Genomic DNA, 16,665 nt, shown 5'->3' with positions numbered 1-16,665 from the left:
CAGATGGGCTTAATACCATCAGCCTTTTGAAACTTTAAGCTGGGTTTCTCTTTACATATGATCTGCTTTATGTAATAGAGCCTTTTAGACTAAAATTGAGGGTCTGTCTGAAATTTTAGCATACAATCATAAACTTTTTACATAGAACAATAATAGTAAAAGTTACAATCTTTCTACAGAAATGCAGTAACTACCATATTAATAATACTTAGGTCAGTATTTTACTACTATTCATTTAAAGCTTAATTGAAATTTACCAATTGGCTGTAAGTTACTACTAAAGCGAAAATGCTTTAATTAACCTGAACTTCTGTTTGAACTTTTTTTAAACTTCTGATTGAGGATATTTTATATTTTGGGCAGATTTACTTTATTTCTTTTTTTTTTTTTTTTTGCGGTACGCTGGCCTCTCACTGTTGTGGCCTCTCCCGTTGCGGAGCACAGGCTCTGGACACGCAGGCTCAGCGGCCATGGCTCACGGGCCCAGCTGCTCCGCGGCATGTGGGATCTTCCCGGACCGGGGCACGGACCCATGTCCCCTGCATCGGCAGGCGGACTCTCAACCACTGCGCCACCAGGGAAGTCTGATTTACTTTATTTTTGTTACCCTTATAAGTACTCAGGTAAAATTTCATCCTCAGTTTCCAAAGTAAAATAAGCCTAAACTCTCAAGAATTGAAAGAAAACGCTTTGTCTTGTTTTTGTAAAGAGCAGGTTTGGAGGAATTACCTCTAAAAAAGAAAAAAAATCCCCCTTGCCTTTTGTAAACAGCAGGTATAAAGGAATGACCTCTAAAAGAAGCTGGAATGTCACTGCAATAGTTTATCTTGCTTTCAAATTCTTTACACATAATTAAGCAACAAACACTTAAGTTGACTGGACTATGTGCACATATCACCATTCTCACTGGAAATGTACCAGAGCAGGAAAGCTTTTAGGTAACAAGTTTAGGTAACATTAGCAAGAGATCTTAGCTTTTTTCTTTTTTAATGTAAGTGAAAAATACTACTGTAATCCCTTTCTACTACTATGTAGGAAGGGAAAAATTTGAGCAGAGCTCAGGGAACTTCCCCGGTCTTAGAACATAGATTTATTATTTATTTTGAATTAATATCCATAATATTCGATTTAAAATATGGATTTGAAGATTTTCCAAATGAATAGTTTGGCTCTTGGTTTTACTTCATTTGTATTTTATCCTTGTTAGATGAAAAGTTATACTGAAGTGTCCTTAGGCTAAATTAGGGATATAAACAAGAATGTTTACATTTTAAAAATCTACCTCTCATAGATAATTCTAGTATGATTAAGTGGCTTCGGAACAGATTTTCCTGTAATCTTAATGTTTGAAGTATGAAAGCACTCTCGTAACAAAAATATGGGAAGGTAAACAGATCTTGAACATATTTGTATTTTTAATCTTTGTCGCCTGTGTTATCTCGGAGTCTGTGCAATCATCACACTTTGACTTCTGGGGAAGGCATTTGAATAAAAAGCGGCATATAGAGGATAAAGTTGCAGGGAAGGGTAAGAAAGAATGAGAAACTGAAATTTTCGATTCTCTCACTCTTACCAGCCAAGAAAGAAGGCTGGGAGTCATTCTTGATGGGCCCCTCCTCACCCCCACTCCCAATCCGTCATCAAGTTATGTCAGTTTCATCTCAAACTATATTTTGAGTCCATCCACTTCTCAATCCCAACTGCTACACCATCACCATCTCCTCTTGCCTGGACTCCTGCCAAGGCCTGCCTTTCTTCCCCTCCCCCACCCATTTCTCTGCTGGAAATGGTGATCTGTCTGGGCTTACCATTGTGCCCATAGCATCAAGCAGAGTGCCTTGCTAAGTGCGTGGATATCATGTTATTAACGCAAACACGATCGTTATCTCTGCTCTGCTTACAATCCTGCAGTTTGGCACTGCACTCAGAATAAAATCCCCAACCCATCTTCCTCTTGGGTCCCTTCCCCATTCTCACTTCCAACCACACTGTCTTCCTAGCTGTTCCCCAAACATACCCAGCAACTTCCTGCCTTAGGCTTTAAGGCGGGCAGTTTCTCAGGCTTGAAAGGTTTCTTCCCCCTACTCTCTGTCTCACTAACGTCTGCATATCTGTCAGAATTCAGTTCAAGTGTTGCTTCCTCACCCTCTAATCCTCCCTGACCCTCTGATCTCAATCAAGCCACACTTTCATATCCGTCCACAGCACGCTACACTTTGGTCTCAGCTGATAATTATTTTTACATTAGGAGCTGTGTCTGCCTGGTTACACTGCAGCTATGGCTCCTGACCCAGGACCATGGCTGTGGTATTTGAACACGCTGACCTACAGGTGTAAAGTCATATATAGGGTGGCTTAGAACCGTCACCTGCGGTGCTAGGGATCTAGTTTCCGACTCCAGGCTCAGGAGATGAAAGGTTAGGAGGTGAAGTAAGGATGGCATTGCAGGAAGACAGAACATGATGTGGATTAGAGGAAAGGGATCCGGTTTTAATGGCTCAGGCTTTTGACCTAGGCCACTGCTGGAGTGATTATTTGCAAAAACATTAGAATGTGATTCTTTTTTTTTTTTTAAGAAGATGGGGGTAGGAGTTTAATTTATTTATTTTTGCTGTGTTGGGTCTTCGTTTCTGTGCGAGGGCTTCCTCTAGTTGTGGCAAGCGGGGGCGACTCTTTCATCGCGGTGCGCGGGCCTCTCACTATCGCGGCCTCTCCTGTTGTGGAGCACAGGCTCCAGATGCGCAGGCTCAGTAGTTGTGGCTCATGGGCCTAGTTGCTCTGCGCCATGTGGGATCCTCCCAGACCAAGGCTCGAACCCGTGTCCCCTGCATTAGCAGGCAGACTCCCAACTACTGCGCCACCAAGGAAGTCCTAGAATGTGATTCTTTTAAAACTAACTTTTTGTGGAATTCCCTGTCAGTCCAGTGGTTGGGACTCGGCACTTCCACTGCCAAGGCCCCGGGTTCGATCCGTGGTCAGGGAACTAAGATCCCACAAGCTGTGTCGCATGACCAAAAAACCACAAACTGACTTTGCACGTATCAACCACTTATTTGACCCAATATGAATTAGCCAGTGTGTTTGTGCCAGTATTTTTAGTTTCATATACACATATAATGTGGATCATGACTCAAGATTCTAATTAAGAAGAGAAACACTTGTAGATAAATAATAATTTATTCTTTTAGTTTTATTAGAGGTCTTTTTTTTTTTTTTGAAGAAAATCTAAATAGAACTTGTTTTGGGCCTTCTGGACTATACATTTCTTAGAGTAACCAACATTGAATAATAGGATTTTAGAATCAAAATGGGTTGATGAGGTTGAGTAATTAAACTGCCTCCATTTAGATTTAAGACTGAAGCATGGTGGTTGGTGACTTTTCAAGGTTACGTAAGTTTGTATGAAGCAAAGCTGGCATCTGGCCAGATCTTCTAGATTACAAACCAACATATTCCCCATTGATCTTTGCTCCACTGTGTATCTTTAATTAACATAAAGTGAAACTCCCAAGTCAGCCGTTTTTTAAGCATTGATGAAGTCATTATTGTTCTGTGATCTCTTTTAAAGACAAATTTTACCATCTGCCATTCAGAGAGCCACACAACCCTGCCTGGCTGAGACCACAAGTCACTGAGTCAAGGGCCCCTGCTGGGCCTCAGCTAATCCACTAAATCAGCGCAGCTGCTTATTTACCATCAGCTAATGAAAGGGAAATGGAGTGATTCTAAAAGCCTGGTAACCCATTCAGACTGGGCTTTAGAACCCTTCTTACACTATGTATTTAAATACAGGTGTGTCCTCCATTTAGATATTTGGCAAATTGTTTTCAAGCCAAATAACTAGTCATACTCAACTAGTCATACTCAAGAGCTAGAATGGGTCCAACTGGGAGGCTGTCCTAGTTTCCTGAGCCTGACCTGGCTGAATTCAGGCCTCTCCTGGCAGAGAGCAGGCATTTCCCCTTCCCTGCCTGCTTCTCAGCTCAAGCTGGGAGCAGTATAAGTATTACAGGTCTTGCTTGTTCTCAGAGGGTTTCCAGACAAAATGCAAAGTGAGAATAAAGAGAAGGGAAGAGCCATAGGGTAACCATTTTTTTTCTGTCCCTGGATCTCAAGGGGAGGACCCTCCCATTCATTCCTGTTTTGTTAGTGTTTATTATGTCACTTCTTCTAAACAAGAAACAGCTTCTACGATGCCAGCCTTTCATTTGTCACATTGGATCAACACTGGTGTAGTGGAGTCCAGATAGACCTGGGTTCCATACCAGCTCTGCCACTTGCTGTGTAACTTTGTTGCGGGTCACAGAACCTCTGTGACCCTCGGTTTCCTTTTCAGTAAAGTGGGACTCATGTGATCACTGAGATTAAGGTAATATTCATGGTAGATGCTTAACAAATGAGATTGATGTTTTATTAATATTAACTAGTTGAATGACCTTGGAAGAGTACCTTCACATTCAGCTGTTTCCTTATGGGGAATATGAGGAAGTTGATCCCAAAGGTCTCTCAAGCCCTTTTCAGCACTGACAGCTCTGTGGGTCCTTTCTCCAAGGCATTCTTGAATATTGGGGAACTAGCCTCTCACCCAAACACCCCTCTCATTTCCGCCGGTCTAGTACCCTCACGCCCAAGACCCTCTTGCCCGCTCACTCATGCCGCTGTGGAAGCTGCAGATTGCCGAGTTTCCAGGGCTCTAAATCCGTGCCGGTTGCCCGCAGCCCGGGTCTAGAGGCAGACTGGTTGCAGGGGAGGCGGACCCCGAGCTTGGATCCATCGTGGGGCGCCCGGGCCGTGGATCTCCTGGTAGGAGAGGTGAGGAGGACGCAGATGCTACCTACGGATCCAACAGCTTCTGCAAACTTCTTGCCCAATCCGAGCGCCCTCTCCGCCCAGTTCTCGGGGGGCGGCCGCGCAGTACGTACTGCGCAAGGGCGGGTGGCCTCGCCCTCCCGGGAAGCGCTAGCTTTCAGGCGCAGGCTCTGAGAAGGAGCCAGAGGCCGCGGGTGCGCAGTAGGGCTCCGGATGCCTCCGACCCGCTTCTCATTGGCCCCCACCAGGCGGGGCCCGGGTCTTCGGCCCTCAAGCGGAAAGCGGCGCCGGCTGCGCCACGCCCTCGGGCACCACCCTGCAGCCATGGGCGGGCCCTTGGCTGCCCCCAGCCGGGAAACGCCGGGTAATGAGATGCTAATGAGGCGCGAATAAAGCCTCTGCGGGCCGCGTGCCCTGGTGCGGGAGCCTACACACTGCGTGCTGCCCTGTAATCCCGGCATTTGGTCCGCGCCTCCTCCAACTCCCTTCCTCCGTCCCCATCCCCCAACCCGCCGGACTGGGACGCCCGCCTGGCAGGAAGCGGCCCCTACGGGCTCCCGAGCCCCCGGGTAAGTTGTCCAGCTGCGCCAAATGTGCGGCCCCCGCCCGCGGAGGCTCGGGGTAGGAGTAGGGATGCGCCTCCGGGGAAATGTGGCTCGCGGCGCTCCTGAATTCCGCCTGGCCGGTCCGGCCCGTCTCTCTGCACCTCCGTCCTGCTCAGCCCCTCTCCAAACTGTACGGTCTGGAGTGTGAGTACCCCCGACCCCCGCTGCCAATGGTCCAGCTCCCTCTCCATCCTTCCAGACCGGTCCACCCCTCGCACATTATTTGTCCTGGTGTTTCCAGGTTGGGTCCCCCCTCTCCCCACTTCGCCGAGGTCTTCCTCCTTCCCACCCCCTAAGAGAGACCTTCGCCCTTCTTGACGTTCCGTCCGCCCCCATCCAGGTGACCTGCGGCGGCGATTTTCATCTCCTGCTTCGGCCCGGCCGCTGGGTTCGGGCAGGGACCGGTGAGGCGACCGAGCAGCGTGAGGGGGATCAGCCCAAGGATCTCCCCCCATGAGTGCCACCCTCCTACTCGAACTCCCCCGTGGGCAGTTCTCCAGGAATCCCCGTGCCCTCTGATTCCTCCGGGTCCCAGCGTGAGAAAGCTCTCTCCAACACCCCTCAAGTTGCGTGGGGGCCCGAGCGAGGGAGAAGGGGACAAAGGGAGGCCTTGTTTCGGGAGATTCCTGGGAGAGCATGCAGGGATGGGGTGGGGCGTCAATGGGAGTGAGAGGAAGCTGGGAGGGGCAAACCCTGCTGCCCTGTCGCCCCCGCAGTCCCCCAGCCGTACTGTGGCCCACTGGAGCAGTGGCAAGTCACAAGGGAAGTATTTTGACCACAGTGAGTCAGAAATAGACCCAGTTGTGTGTTACTCAGTCAGATGCAACATCCTGGGGCTGTTCCGTGCAGTATTTTGGTGGTGGGAAGTGGAACCTACAGGGTTAGAGACCATCTCCTCCCCGTGGTGAGGCAATGAGCAGCGCTAAGGAGGAGAACTTTGCCCCTGGCATAAGATGCACCCCACACCCAGCGTCACACTGAGTCCCTCGAGGGTGCTGGGCACAGGGAGGCTTGGGGTGAGATAGGGCAGTACATGTGCCTAGCAGCTGGGGTTGCCGGTGTTAGATCTGTCCCTGTCTGTACTGCACGGAAAGCTCTCTTCCTGGGCACCCTGCCCTCTTCACATCCGAGAAATTACCCGTGCTCTGCTTCCAGGGCCCCGAGAAGGCAGGGTAAGAATTCCTGTCCCCTGGGCCCCAGAGATGGAGCAGGGCTTGGAGATCCCTGAGCAAGAAGGCTGAGCTGGAGGCTCCCTGGCTTTCCGCGTGCCCTCTGTGCCCAGGACTGCTGATTTTTCATTTCTAAATTTGGCAAATTTCACTTGGAGTGGAAGGGATAGCAGTTGTCACTGGAGCAGCTGGCAGAGAGCAGCAGAGCCAATCAGGGTTGGACCTGGAGCTCCCTGGGGATACCAGACTTTCTTCTCCTCCCCTTCCTTTTCCCTTCCTCCTTTCTCCAGCCTCTTCCCTTCTCTTCCTTCCTTCTCTCCAGCAGCCACGTGCCCCTGCCCCTCCCTGGGAGCCTCCGAGGTCTCCATGGCCTCACCCACCTCCATCAACCCAGCACATGCCCACTTTGAGAGCGTCCTGCAGGCCCAGCTGTGCCAGGATGTGCTGAGCAGCTTCCAGGGGCTATGCAGGGCCCTGGGGCTGGAGCCCGGTGGGGGGCTGCCCCAGTACCACAAGATCAAGGCCCAGCTCAACTACTGGAGTGCCAAGTCGCTGTGGGCCAAGCTGGACAAGAGAGCAAGCCAGCCTGTCTACCAGCAGGGCCGGGCCTGCACCGGCACTAAGGTGGGTACCCGGTGCCTGGGATGGGGCCTGGAGAGTGGGGGAAGTCAGAGGAGGGGCCAGATGCCATGCCGATGCTGCCTTGTGTATTCGCAGTGCCTGGTGGTGGGTGCTGGACCTTGTGGGCTGCGGGCTGCTGTGGAGCTGGCGATGCTTGGGGCCCGAGTGGTGCTGGTGGAAAAGCGCACCAAGTTCTCTCGTCACAACGTGCTCCACCTCTGGCCCTTCACTATCCATGACCTTCGGGCACTCGGCGCCAAGAAGTTCTATGGGCGCTTCTGCACAGGCTCCCTGGACCACATCAGTGAGCACCATGTGGTGGCCTGGAGGGGCGGGTGAGCCTGGGCCTAGAGACAGGCCAGTGGAGGGGGTCAGGGGGCTGCTGCTGGGCCGGCCAAGAGGCAGGGTGGATAAGATTCACTTCAGCCAGGCGGCTTTCAGGACTCAGGGCCCTCACCTGTAAAATGGGCAGTTGGACTGAGTGATTTCTAAGACTTTCTCCGGCTCTGACCAGGAACACACTGGTGCTTGGGAAGGCTGTGGGAACCTGGGGTCCCTGTTCCTAATGTCCTCTCCCTTCCAGGCATCCGGCAACTTCAGCTGCTTTTGTTGAAAGTTGCATTACTGCTGGGGGTGGAAATTCACTGGGGTGTCACTTTCACTGGCCTTCAGCCCCCTCCCAGAAAGGGTAAGTACTTCTCTGCTCCCGAGGACCCCCAAGTATTTTTTTCCTTACCTACTTTCCATGGCTGTTGTGAAGGTGTAATTTGATAGTGTGTCATTGCTTTCTAAACCATAAAGCCCTTTAAACGTTTATTGAATTATTTCACTGGATTGTCCTGGGAATACAGGGGCCCCTTCAGATTTCCACACCTTTGTGCCACTCACACCCTCTGCCCCAGGGAGTGGTTGGCGTGCCCAGCTCCAGCCCAGCCCCCCAGCCCAACTGGCCAACTATGAATTTGATGTCCTCATCTCTGCAGCTGGAGGTAAATTCGTCCCTGAAGGTGAGTGATCCCTCCCCTCGAAGAAGCCAGCATCTTGAGCTCCTTGTGGGCCTTTCTAGGCTGTTACACCAGTCGTCCTCCTGCCACCACCCCCCTGTCCCCACCTCTAGGCTTCACAGTGCGGGAAATGCGTGGCAAACTGGCCATTGGCATCACGGCCAACTTTGTGAACGGGCGCACGGTGGAAGAGACACAGGTGCCCGAGATCAGCGGCGTGGCCAGGATCTACAACCAGAGCTTCTTCCAGAGCCTGCTTAAAGCCACAGGTCAGGACCACCCTCACAGGGTTTGCCCCCCTCGTGCCTCACTGTGGCCTGCCTCCCACCTCTCCCTCTCAGACCTGTCCACAGTCCAAGGAATCCCGTACTTTTCCATCTTTGTGGTCATGGCAGCAAAGAACTTGAGCCCCCAGGGATTCAGCAGCCACAGCCCCACTCAGCCACCCAGCATGACGAGTCTTAGAAATCTCTCGCAAAATGCATGGGATTTTGCTTTGTGCTTCTTTACATATGCTTTAATATAAAAATGCTATATAACCTGCTGTATAAAAAATAAATAAAATAAAATTCAGGAATTCAAAAAAACAAAGCAAAACAAAATGCTATATATTCAAAATGAAAGTGGTACTTCCAGAAGATGCCCTATGGTTACTTTGGCTTCGCACTGCCACGCCCCCTGGAGTGTGCACATCCCGGTCGGAGAAGCCGGGCTGTCCTCTGCAAGCCTGTGGACTATGTGGTGCACATCGCCCAGCTGCCACCCCACCCAAGTTTCTCATTTTGCTCCACACCTTTAGGCCTCCTGGGCCTGGGACAGATGGTCCGCTGTGCCACCAGAACTCATGGGCCCCCCCTGTGTGTGTGTGGGTAGAGGTGCTGCTGCAGGCTGAGCTGTGATCCCAGCTCTCAGAGGTCAAGCATGGCTGGGGTATTTGGAGAGGTGACACATGATGACGAGGCACATTCCTCGTACCCTGCCCTATCCCCACAGGCATTGATCTGGAGAACATCGTGTACTACAAGGATGACACCCACTACTTTGTGATGACAGCCAAGAAGCAGTGCCTGCTACGGCTGGGGGTGCTGCGTCAGGTGGGGCCCGGGCCCAGGCAGGGAGGGGCTGGGTGGTGGGCCCTGGGAGGTAGGGGCCAGGCCTGGACACAGTCTCTCCTTGGGTGTGGAGGGAGTCCCTCCTCTCTGCGATGGCGCTTCCTCCACCTCGATAAGCTCTTCTCCCCTGGGACTTACGTGGCAACCTGAATCATATTCTGGGCTAAACACCTTATACCAGCCACAGGACTACACAACGTAAGCTCCATGAGGGCAGGGGTTTTGTCCGTCTCTTGTTTACTGATGATTCCCAGTGCCTAGAATGGTGCCTGCTATGTAGTAAGCACCCTGAAAGTATTTGCTGAATGAACTAGTTGAACACCTACTATGTGATAGGTACTTTGTTGAGTTTTATGTTCATTTTCTCACCTAATCCACACGAGTACCTTGAGAAGTTAGGTACGTTATCTCTAAATGATGGGGAAACAGGCTCTGAGAAGTTCAGTGACTTGTCCAAAGCAGGTGTATGGTAACAGTAATGATACTGGGCCTTGGAGGCAGGGTGGGACCTGGGACCCCCAGCGAGCGGCAGGCTGAGAGTTGAGGACAGGGCTCGAGTGTGGGAGGCTGGACATTCAAATTCTCCTCCCAGCTCAGCCTTCAACTGCTGTGTAGTCTGGGGAAGCCCGTTCCTGGGGCCTCAGGATGTGTACCTTCTACACCTAAGGGGATGTGATGGCCCAACTGACCCTGCTGGTTCTGATCTGTTGGCCACATAGGACTGGCCGGAGACCGACCGGCTGCTGGGCAGTGCCAACGTGGCGCCCGAGGCTTTGCAGCGCTTTGCTCGGGCAGCTGCCGACTTCGCCACCCACGGCAAGCTTGGGAAGCTGGAGTTTGCCCAGGATGCCCACGGGCGGCCCGACGTCTCTGCCTTTGACTTCACAAGCATGATGCGGGCAGAGAGCTCTGCTCGGGTGCAGGAGAAGCATGGCGCCCGCCTGCTGCTGGGGCTGGTTGGGGACTGCCTGGTGGAGGTGAGGGGTCAGTGTTCGCTGATTGGGGAGGGGCTCTCCGGACCCCTTGTGAGGAGGCACAGGGGTTCCCTGGCTGGGGGAGGAAGCAGCCTCGTGGGAAGGAGGGGGTATAAAAAGGTCTGCTTCTTGTAAGGAGGAGCAGAAGGTGGCTTGGTGTGTCAGGGCCCCCTCTGCTATGGCCCTGCAGTCATCTGGGCGTGGACACCCTTGTTGGACTCTCCCTGAGCTGTTTCCTGTCCTTCTGCCCCTGCAGCCCTTCTGGCCCCTGGGCACTGGAGTGGCCCGGGGCTTCTTGGCAGCCTTTGACGCCGCCTGGATGGTGAAGCGCTGGGCAGAGGGCGCTGGGCCCCTAGAGGTGTTGGCAGAGAGGTGAGGCCTGAATTGGGGAGTTGGGGGGCGGGGTGGGGGCAGGGCTGGGTATAGGAAGAGTCAGGAGTAGGGTCGGGGATGCTGGTTGAGTAGATGGGGGCGTAGAGAAAAGAGAACGAAGGAAAGGCCTGGCACTTCTGGAGGGGTGGGTGCTGATGGTGCCCTCCCACTTGTGCCCGATCCCGCCCTCATCTCCCAGAGAGAGCTTGTACCAGCTCCTGTCACAGACATCCCCAGAAAACATGCACCGCAATGTGGCCCAGTATGGGCTGGACCCAGCCTCCCGCTATCCCAACCTGAACCTCCGGGCCGTGACCCCCAGTCAGGTCAGAACCCCTGGCACCACCCGCCAAGACTTCCCGGGTCAGCTCCCGCACCCCAGGTCAGGCCTTCCCTCCTGTGGTCTGCCCAGTCCCTGCCCTGCGGGTGAGTCCCACCCAGGCAGCCCCTCCCCCATGGACTGGGGGCGGGGGCGGCGGGGGTGTGTGTGGTCCGCCTGCCTGGAGACCTGAAAGGGGCTGCCTTAGGTACGAGACCTGTACGATGTGGAGGCCAAGGAGCCTGTGCAGAGAATGAGTGACAAGACAGACTCAAGAAAGCCGGCCACTGGTGAGCAGGCCTTCCTCCGGGGCCATGTCCAAAATATTTACCAAGCAGTGAGGCACGAGCACCAATGATCAGAACAGTGGTAGACGCTGGCGGCAGGGAGCAGGGTGCTGGAGCACTGCTGGGTGGTGGAGATGTTTGGGGCCTCCTGGAGAGTGCAGGGCAGTGGGGTGCTCAGCAGCAGCCATTTGCCAACTTGTGTGGAGTATTTCAGCACTCTTAACAGCCGCTGTAACGCAGCAGCTGGATGGCAGCGGAGCTGCACTGTTCTCAGCTGTCTGCCCCTTCCCGCCTTGCAGACCCCAAACCTGCCTCTCCTTTTAATCTCTGGGCCTCCCTTGCCCCTCAGCTCATAGCCTGCTGCCCTCTCTGTGGCCAGCAGTGGTTTCACTCTATTCATTCCCCTACTTTATTGCCAGAAAGATTTTTTCAAATGAGAAAACTGGGATGAAGGAGGTGCTGCTGACAGTGAGTGTTAGGCTGGTGCCCAGTAGGCGTGGGTCCCTGCTTTCCCCTCCCATATAGACCCCGCACCCAGCAGCTGGGCTCTCTCTGCGGGCCCTGGTGCCTTCAGTACAGCGTGGCTTCCTCTCCTAGCGTTGGTGGCCACCCAGGAGGAGCTGCTACACTGGTGCCAGGAGCAGACGGCTGGGTACCCAGGGGTCCACGTCACCGACCTGTCTTCCTCCTGGGTGGATGGGCTGGCTCTGTGTGCCCTCGTGCACCGGCTGCGGCCCGGCCTGCTGTGAGTCAGGCATTGGGCTTGGGGGTCCCTGATAGCTCCTCCCTCTCTAGGCAGTGTGGAATGGTGGGCGATCACTGTGTAGGAGTTAGCACACCCAGCTGCGTCCCAGGCCACCCCTTGCTAATAATCCTGCTCTAGTCACTTTGCTTCCCTAGAGATAGATTTCCCGCCTGACTCTGCCTGCCCATGAGAATCAAATGCATTCAATACGGAGAGCTTTGTGAGTGGTAGAAGCCCCCCAAGGCCAGATGCTGTTGTCATGGGAGGGGTGGGGGGTAGGTAGCACAGAGAATAAAAACCCTTTATGCCCTCTCCTCCCTTTCCCGATGTCCCTCCCCTACTGCTCTCTCCCCCTTCCATGGGGCAAGTTCTGGTCTCCCACTGGCCTTTCTCCCTGACGCCCCACAGGGAACCCTCAGAGCTGCAGGGAGTCGGGGCTCTGGAAGCGACTTCTTGGGCGCTGAAGATGGCAGAGCATGAGCTGGGCATCACGCCCGTGTTGTCCGCACAGGCAATGGTGGCAGGGAATGACCCACTGGGCCTCATTGCCTACCTCAGCCACTTCCATAGTGCCTTCAAGAGCACACCTCACAACCCAGGTGACCCGGAGGTGGGGAGGATGGGGTGGGGTGAAGAGGGAGTGAGTGTGAGTGAGTGAGTGAGTGAGTGTGTGTGTGTGTGTGTGTGTGTGAGAGAGAGAGGAGGGAGGGTGTGTGTGTGTATGTGTGTGTGTGAGTGTGAGTGAGAGCGTGCCCTCTACGGGACAGCCTGGGAGAGGTATCCTCTATCCTTCTGGGCTGGCACATAGCTGTCTGTTCTGGGGGGTACAGTATCGGCCCCCTATCTACCCTGATTCTCCCAGCAGGCCCAGTCAGCCAAGGCTCCCCAGGCACTGCCAGCGCTGTGCTGTTCCTTGGCAAACTGCAGAGGACCCTGCAACGGACCCGGGCCCAGGTGGGGAGTTTGGGTGGGGTTGGCCTGGGCAGTGGGTTCCTTGTGGGGATCCCTGGGGTGATGAGGATGTTCAGAATGGGGGAAGGGGAGAACTGGGGGCTCAGAACGTAGGACTTCTTGCAGGGAAATGGGGAGGATGCTGGTGGCAAGAAGCCTCGTGTGGAGGTAAATGCACGCAGGGGCCGGACAGTCCCTTCCCTGAGGTACTCTTTCCCATATCCTGTCCCCCCAGGCCTTGCTCGCCACCCCAGCTCCTTGTAACCTCCCCCCGCACCATCCAGTCTCGCTTCCTAGTCTCACTCCCTTTCCCTTCCAGTCCTTTCTATTCATCTGTACACATGGACTCCCCAGCTGATCCTGCCCCTCTGCCTCTGGGCCTGAGCACTTACCCTTTTAGGTAGAGGCTGAGACCCCAAGTACTGAGGAGCCACCTGTCCCAGAGCCTGATGTACCGGTGACACCCCCATCCCAATACCAGGAGGTGAGAACAGGGGCCCTGTCTGCAGGCAGAGGCCTTGGAAGGGCAGGGAGGGGAAGGGAAAAACTTGGCAGCTGCCTCGGACTCCAGCTGACCTGCGGCCTGGGGGTTGGTGCAGGCCAGTGCCGAGGATCTGTGTGCACTGTGTGGGGAACACCTCTATATCCTGGAACGCCTCTGTGCCAATGGCCGTTTCTTCCACCGGAGCTGCTTCCGTTGCCATATCTGTGAGGCCACATTATGGCCAAGTGGCTACGGGCAGCACCCAGGAGATGGTGAGTGGGCCTGGGAGGCATTCAGAGGGACTCTGGGTCTGGCCCTGCTTGGGGGGGCCAGGAGCTTGAAGGTGGAGGGGAACCGGGGTGCTGGGCATGAGGTAGAAGCAGGCTGAAGATGACACTTTCTTCTCCTGAGCTCCGTCTCCTCTGTCCCCTCCAAAGCCCCAAATGCGGTGTTCTGAGAAGCCAGGAGGCTGGTAGAAATTTATCAGCCAATGCAGAGGCCTGTCACCCCCACCTTCCCTGATAAACCGAACATCTGTTCACCGGGCTGCCTGCATCTGATGGCTCCTCCCCTCTCCCGCCTTCCCAGGACATTTTTACTGCCTCCAGCACCTGCCCCAGCCAGGCCACAAAGAGGATAGCAGCGACAGAGGCCCTGAGAGTCAGGTAAAAGCTGTGGAAGTGTGGGATGGAGGGTGGGAAGGAGGAAAGGGCTCTCTAAGCCCGAGACTTTGCTGGGGGTAACTGAATGTTCTCCACTAGTGTAAACTGCATGATGGCAGGGATCTCTGTACCGTCTTACTTGTTGATGAATCCCAAGTATCTAGAACACTGCCTCACACTGTTCGGTAGACGGCATAAATGAATGAACGCCAGGGCCCACATCTGTCTCAAGGGGCTGCCTCAACCCACCCTGGCCAGGTCACTGACCAGAGCATATGGTGGCTCTTCTAGGACCTTCCGACACACAGTGAGAATAACATGCCATCACGCCCCTCGATTCCCGGGGCCCCCCAGGAGGGGACCACTCCTGTCCCAAGCCAGCCCACCCGTCAGCTGATCCGCCTCTCCAGCCCAGAACGCCAGCGGTTATCCTCCCTTCATCTCACCCCTGACCCGGAAATGGAGGCTCCACCCAAGCCGCCCCGAAGCTGCTCCGTCTTGGCCCGCCAGGCCCTAGAGGGAAGCTTTGTGGGCTGGGGAATGCCAGTCCAGAGCCCTCAAGGTAGCTGCTGGCCCAGGGTGGGGATGGGAGGGTGGTATTCGGATTCTTGGAAGGGGATGTGGGGAATGGGGAGGGAGGTCCTGCGGATCTCAGCCCATATCCACTTCTCTGCTCAGTTCTTGTGGCCGTGGAGAAGGAGGAAGAAGAGAGTCCCTGCTCCAGTGACGAGGAAGCAGAGGAAGATGTGCCATTGGACTCAGACACAGAACAGGTGAGTGGGAGGAACCTGGCCACCTATTCTGCCCAAGCCAGCACACATCCACTAAATATACCCTGGCCCCTGCCCGGGAGAAACCCACAGCACCCATCCTCTTGAGCCCAAATGACTCTGAATGTCTTCTCACCCAGGCTGACTCTTTCATGTCTCTAGGCCTCCACCTTTTCTATCAGAACTTATCCCACTTCCAGCCCAGGGTCTTTCTGGTCCCTTTCAAATGCAGCTTTCCCAACCCCTATCCACCTGACCCTGTCATAGGTTCTGTGGAACTTGGCTAAGAACTCTGGCACCATGAACAGTTACCCAACGTGGCGTCGGACTCTGCTGCGCCGTGCTAAGGAGGAGGAGATGAAGCGGTTCTGCAAGGCTCAGGTGCGGCCTAGGGGTTCCCGGAGGTTCTAACGGGATCAGGGTTCTGAGACTGGGGATCAGAGCTCCTCCGGGACTCTGTTCTTGAGCAATCTGCAGACTCCTGGGCCTTCTGTCTTGTACTCAGGCCATCCAACGGCGACAAAATGAGATCGAGGCTGCCCTGAGGGAGCTGGAGGCCAAGGGCACGGAGCTGGAGCTGGCTTTGAGGAGCCGGAGCAGTGAGTGAAGACAGGGAGGATAAATGAGCCTAGGACACCTCTGCCTCCTGGCCCTGTGTTCCACCCCCAGCGACCCCCAGACTACCAGGCTGTGGCCCACAGCAGGTTCTGCTCCTCATGCCGTGATTCCTGTGACCCTCCTTAGAAGCCTGACTGGCCCCTCTTCTTCCTTCTTGTCAGGTTCCCCCGAACAGCAAAAGGCACTATGGCTAGAACAGTTGCTACAGCTTGTTCAGAAGAAAAACAGCCTGGTGGCCGAGGAGGCTGAGCTCATGATCACGTAAGGGGTGTCGGAGTTGGGGCGGGGGGCGATGGCGTGTGAGCCAGGCCCCACAGCCAGGTCTTCGGTCACCCTAGACACCTGTGCCTTTTCTATCCCTGCCCCCCACAGGGTGCAGGAGCTGAACTTGGAGGAGAAACAGTGGCAGCTGGACCAAGAACTGCGAACCTACATGAACCGGGAAGGTAGGTGGGATGTGGGGAGAGGCTGGTATTTGCACAAGCCTCGTGATCTCAGATACTGCCCAGGCAACAGTCCTCTAGTCTGAGTACCTCTGAGGCTGAACTGCCTTTTGAATTGCTTCTTGAACTGCAGGAAGCCAGAGGATGGGGCTCCAGGCCCACATTCTGCGCCTTCAGTTCAATCACAGCTGCACAACTGGGCTTTTACACAAGATTCCTTTAAAAGTGGTGTTGCTGCTAAACAATGCTAGAAAACCATTAGTGTTGATAAACCAAATTCAGAGTGGGAAACAGCTGGGGTTGTAGAAGTCACACAGGCCGGGATTAGGTTGTGCCTCTCCTGCCGTCCTCCCCGTTCTCTGTTCTCTAAGTAAGTTTCACCCCTCCCTTCAGAAACCCTGAAGACAGCTGCTGACCGGCAGGCTGAGGACCAGGTCCTGAGGAAGCTAGTGGACGTGGTGAACCAGCGAGATGCCCTCATCCGCTTCCAGGAGGAGCGCAGGCTCAGTGAGCTGGCCTCAGGGCCAGGACCCCAGGGCTAGAAGAGGGTAGGCTGCCTGTCTTCTTCTCTGCAAGGAAGACTGCCTCACCCCAGGTCAGTGCCACCCTGTTCATCAGGGCTGCCTGGGAGAGGCCTCACTGTTTACAATAAAAAAGCTTCTGCCGTAAACAGGACTTTGGCTGCCTACAGGGGGGAGGTGGGGGAGTGTGCAGGGAGGG

At 54.4% G+C, this 16,665-nt stretch overlaps 1 protein-coding gene across 13 annotated transcripts; it reads left to right on the top strand.

The window, feature by feature from the left end:
- The first annotated feature begins 4,941 nt into the window (after positions 1-4,941).
- MICAL1 (microtubule associated monooxygenase, calponin and LIM domain containing 1) lies at positions 4,942-16,605 on the top strand. 13 transcript variants are annotated; one of them, XM_060283487.2, is made up of 26 exons: positions 4,942-5,378; positions 5,755-5,818; positions 6,909-7,207; positions 7,301-7,508; positions 7,788-7,892; positions 8,107-8,211; positions 8,322-8,477; positions 9,202-9,302; positions 10,040-10,297; positions 10,551-10,666; positions 10,866-10,992; positions 11,194-11,275; positions 11,870-12,017; positions 12,426-12,616; positions 12,880-12,971; positions 13,095-13,136; positions 13,369-13,452; positions 13,568-13,724; positions 14,041-14,117; positions 14,406-14,676; positions 14,793-14,887; positions 15,152-15,265; positions 15,390-15,483; positions 15,664-15,763; positions 15,875-15,948; positions 16,339-16,605. In XM_060283487.2, the coding sequence occupies exons 3-26, from the start codon at positions 6,950-6,952 to the stop codon at positions 16,485-16,487; spliced, it is 3,204 nt and encodes a 1,067-aa protein (XP_060139470.1). In that variant the 5' UTR covers positions 4,942-5,378; positions 5,755-5,818; positions 6,909-6,949; the 3' UTR covers positions 16,488-16,605. The 13 variants fall into 13 exon arrangements, with proteins under 13 accessions (XP_060139470.1, XP_060139469.1, XP_060139467.1 ...); XM_060283486.2 differs by having other exon boundaries at positions 6,906-7,207; XM_060283484.2 differs by having other exon boundaries at positions 6,874-7,207.
- Positions 16,606-16,665: the final 60 nt, after the last annotated feature.

This window comes from Globicephala melas, chromosome 14, assembly GCF_963455315.2.
Source record: "Globicephala melas chromosome 14, mGloMel1.2, whole genome shotgun sequence".
NCBI lineage: Eukaryota > Metazoa > Chordata > Mammalia > Artiodactyla > Delphinidae > Globicephala > Globicephala melas.
Note: the sequence above shows the minus strand (reverse complement) of the source record. Positions and strands in the feature narration are given on the sequence as shown.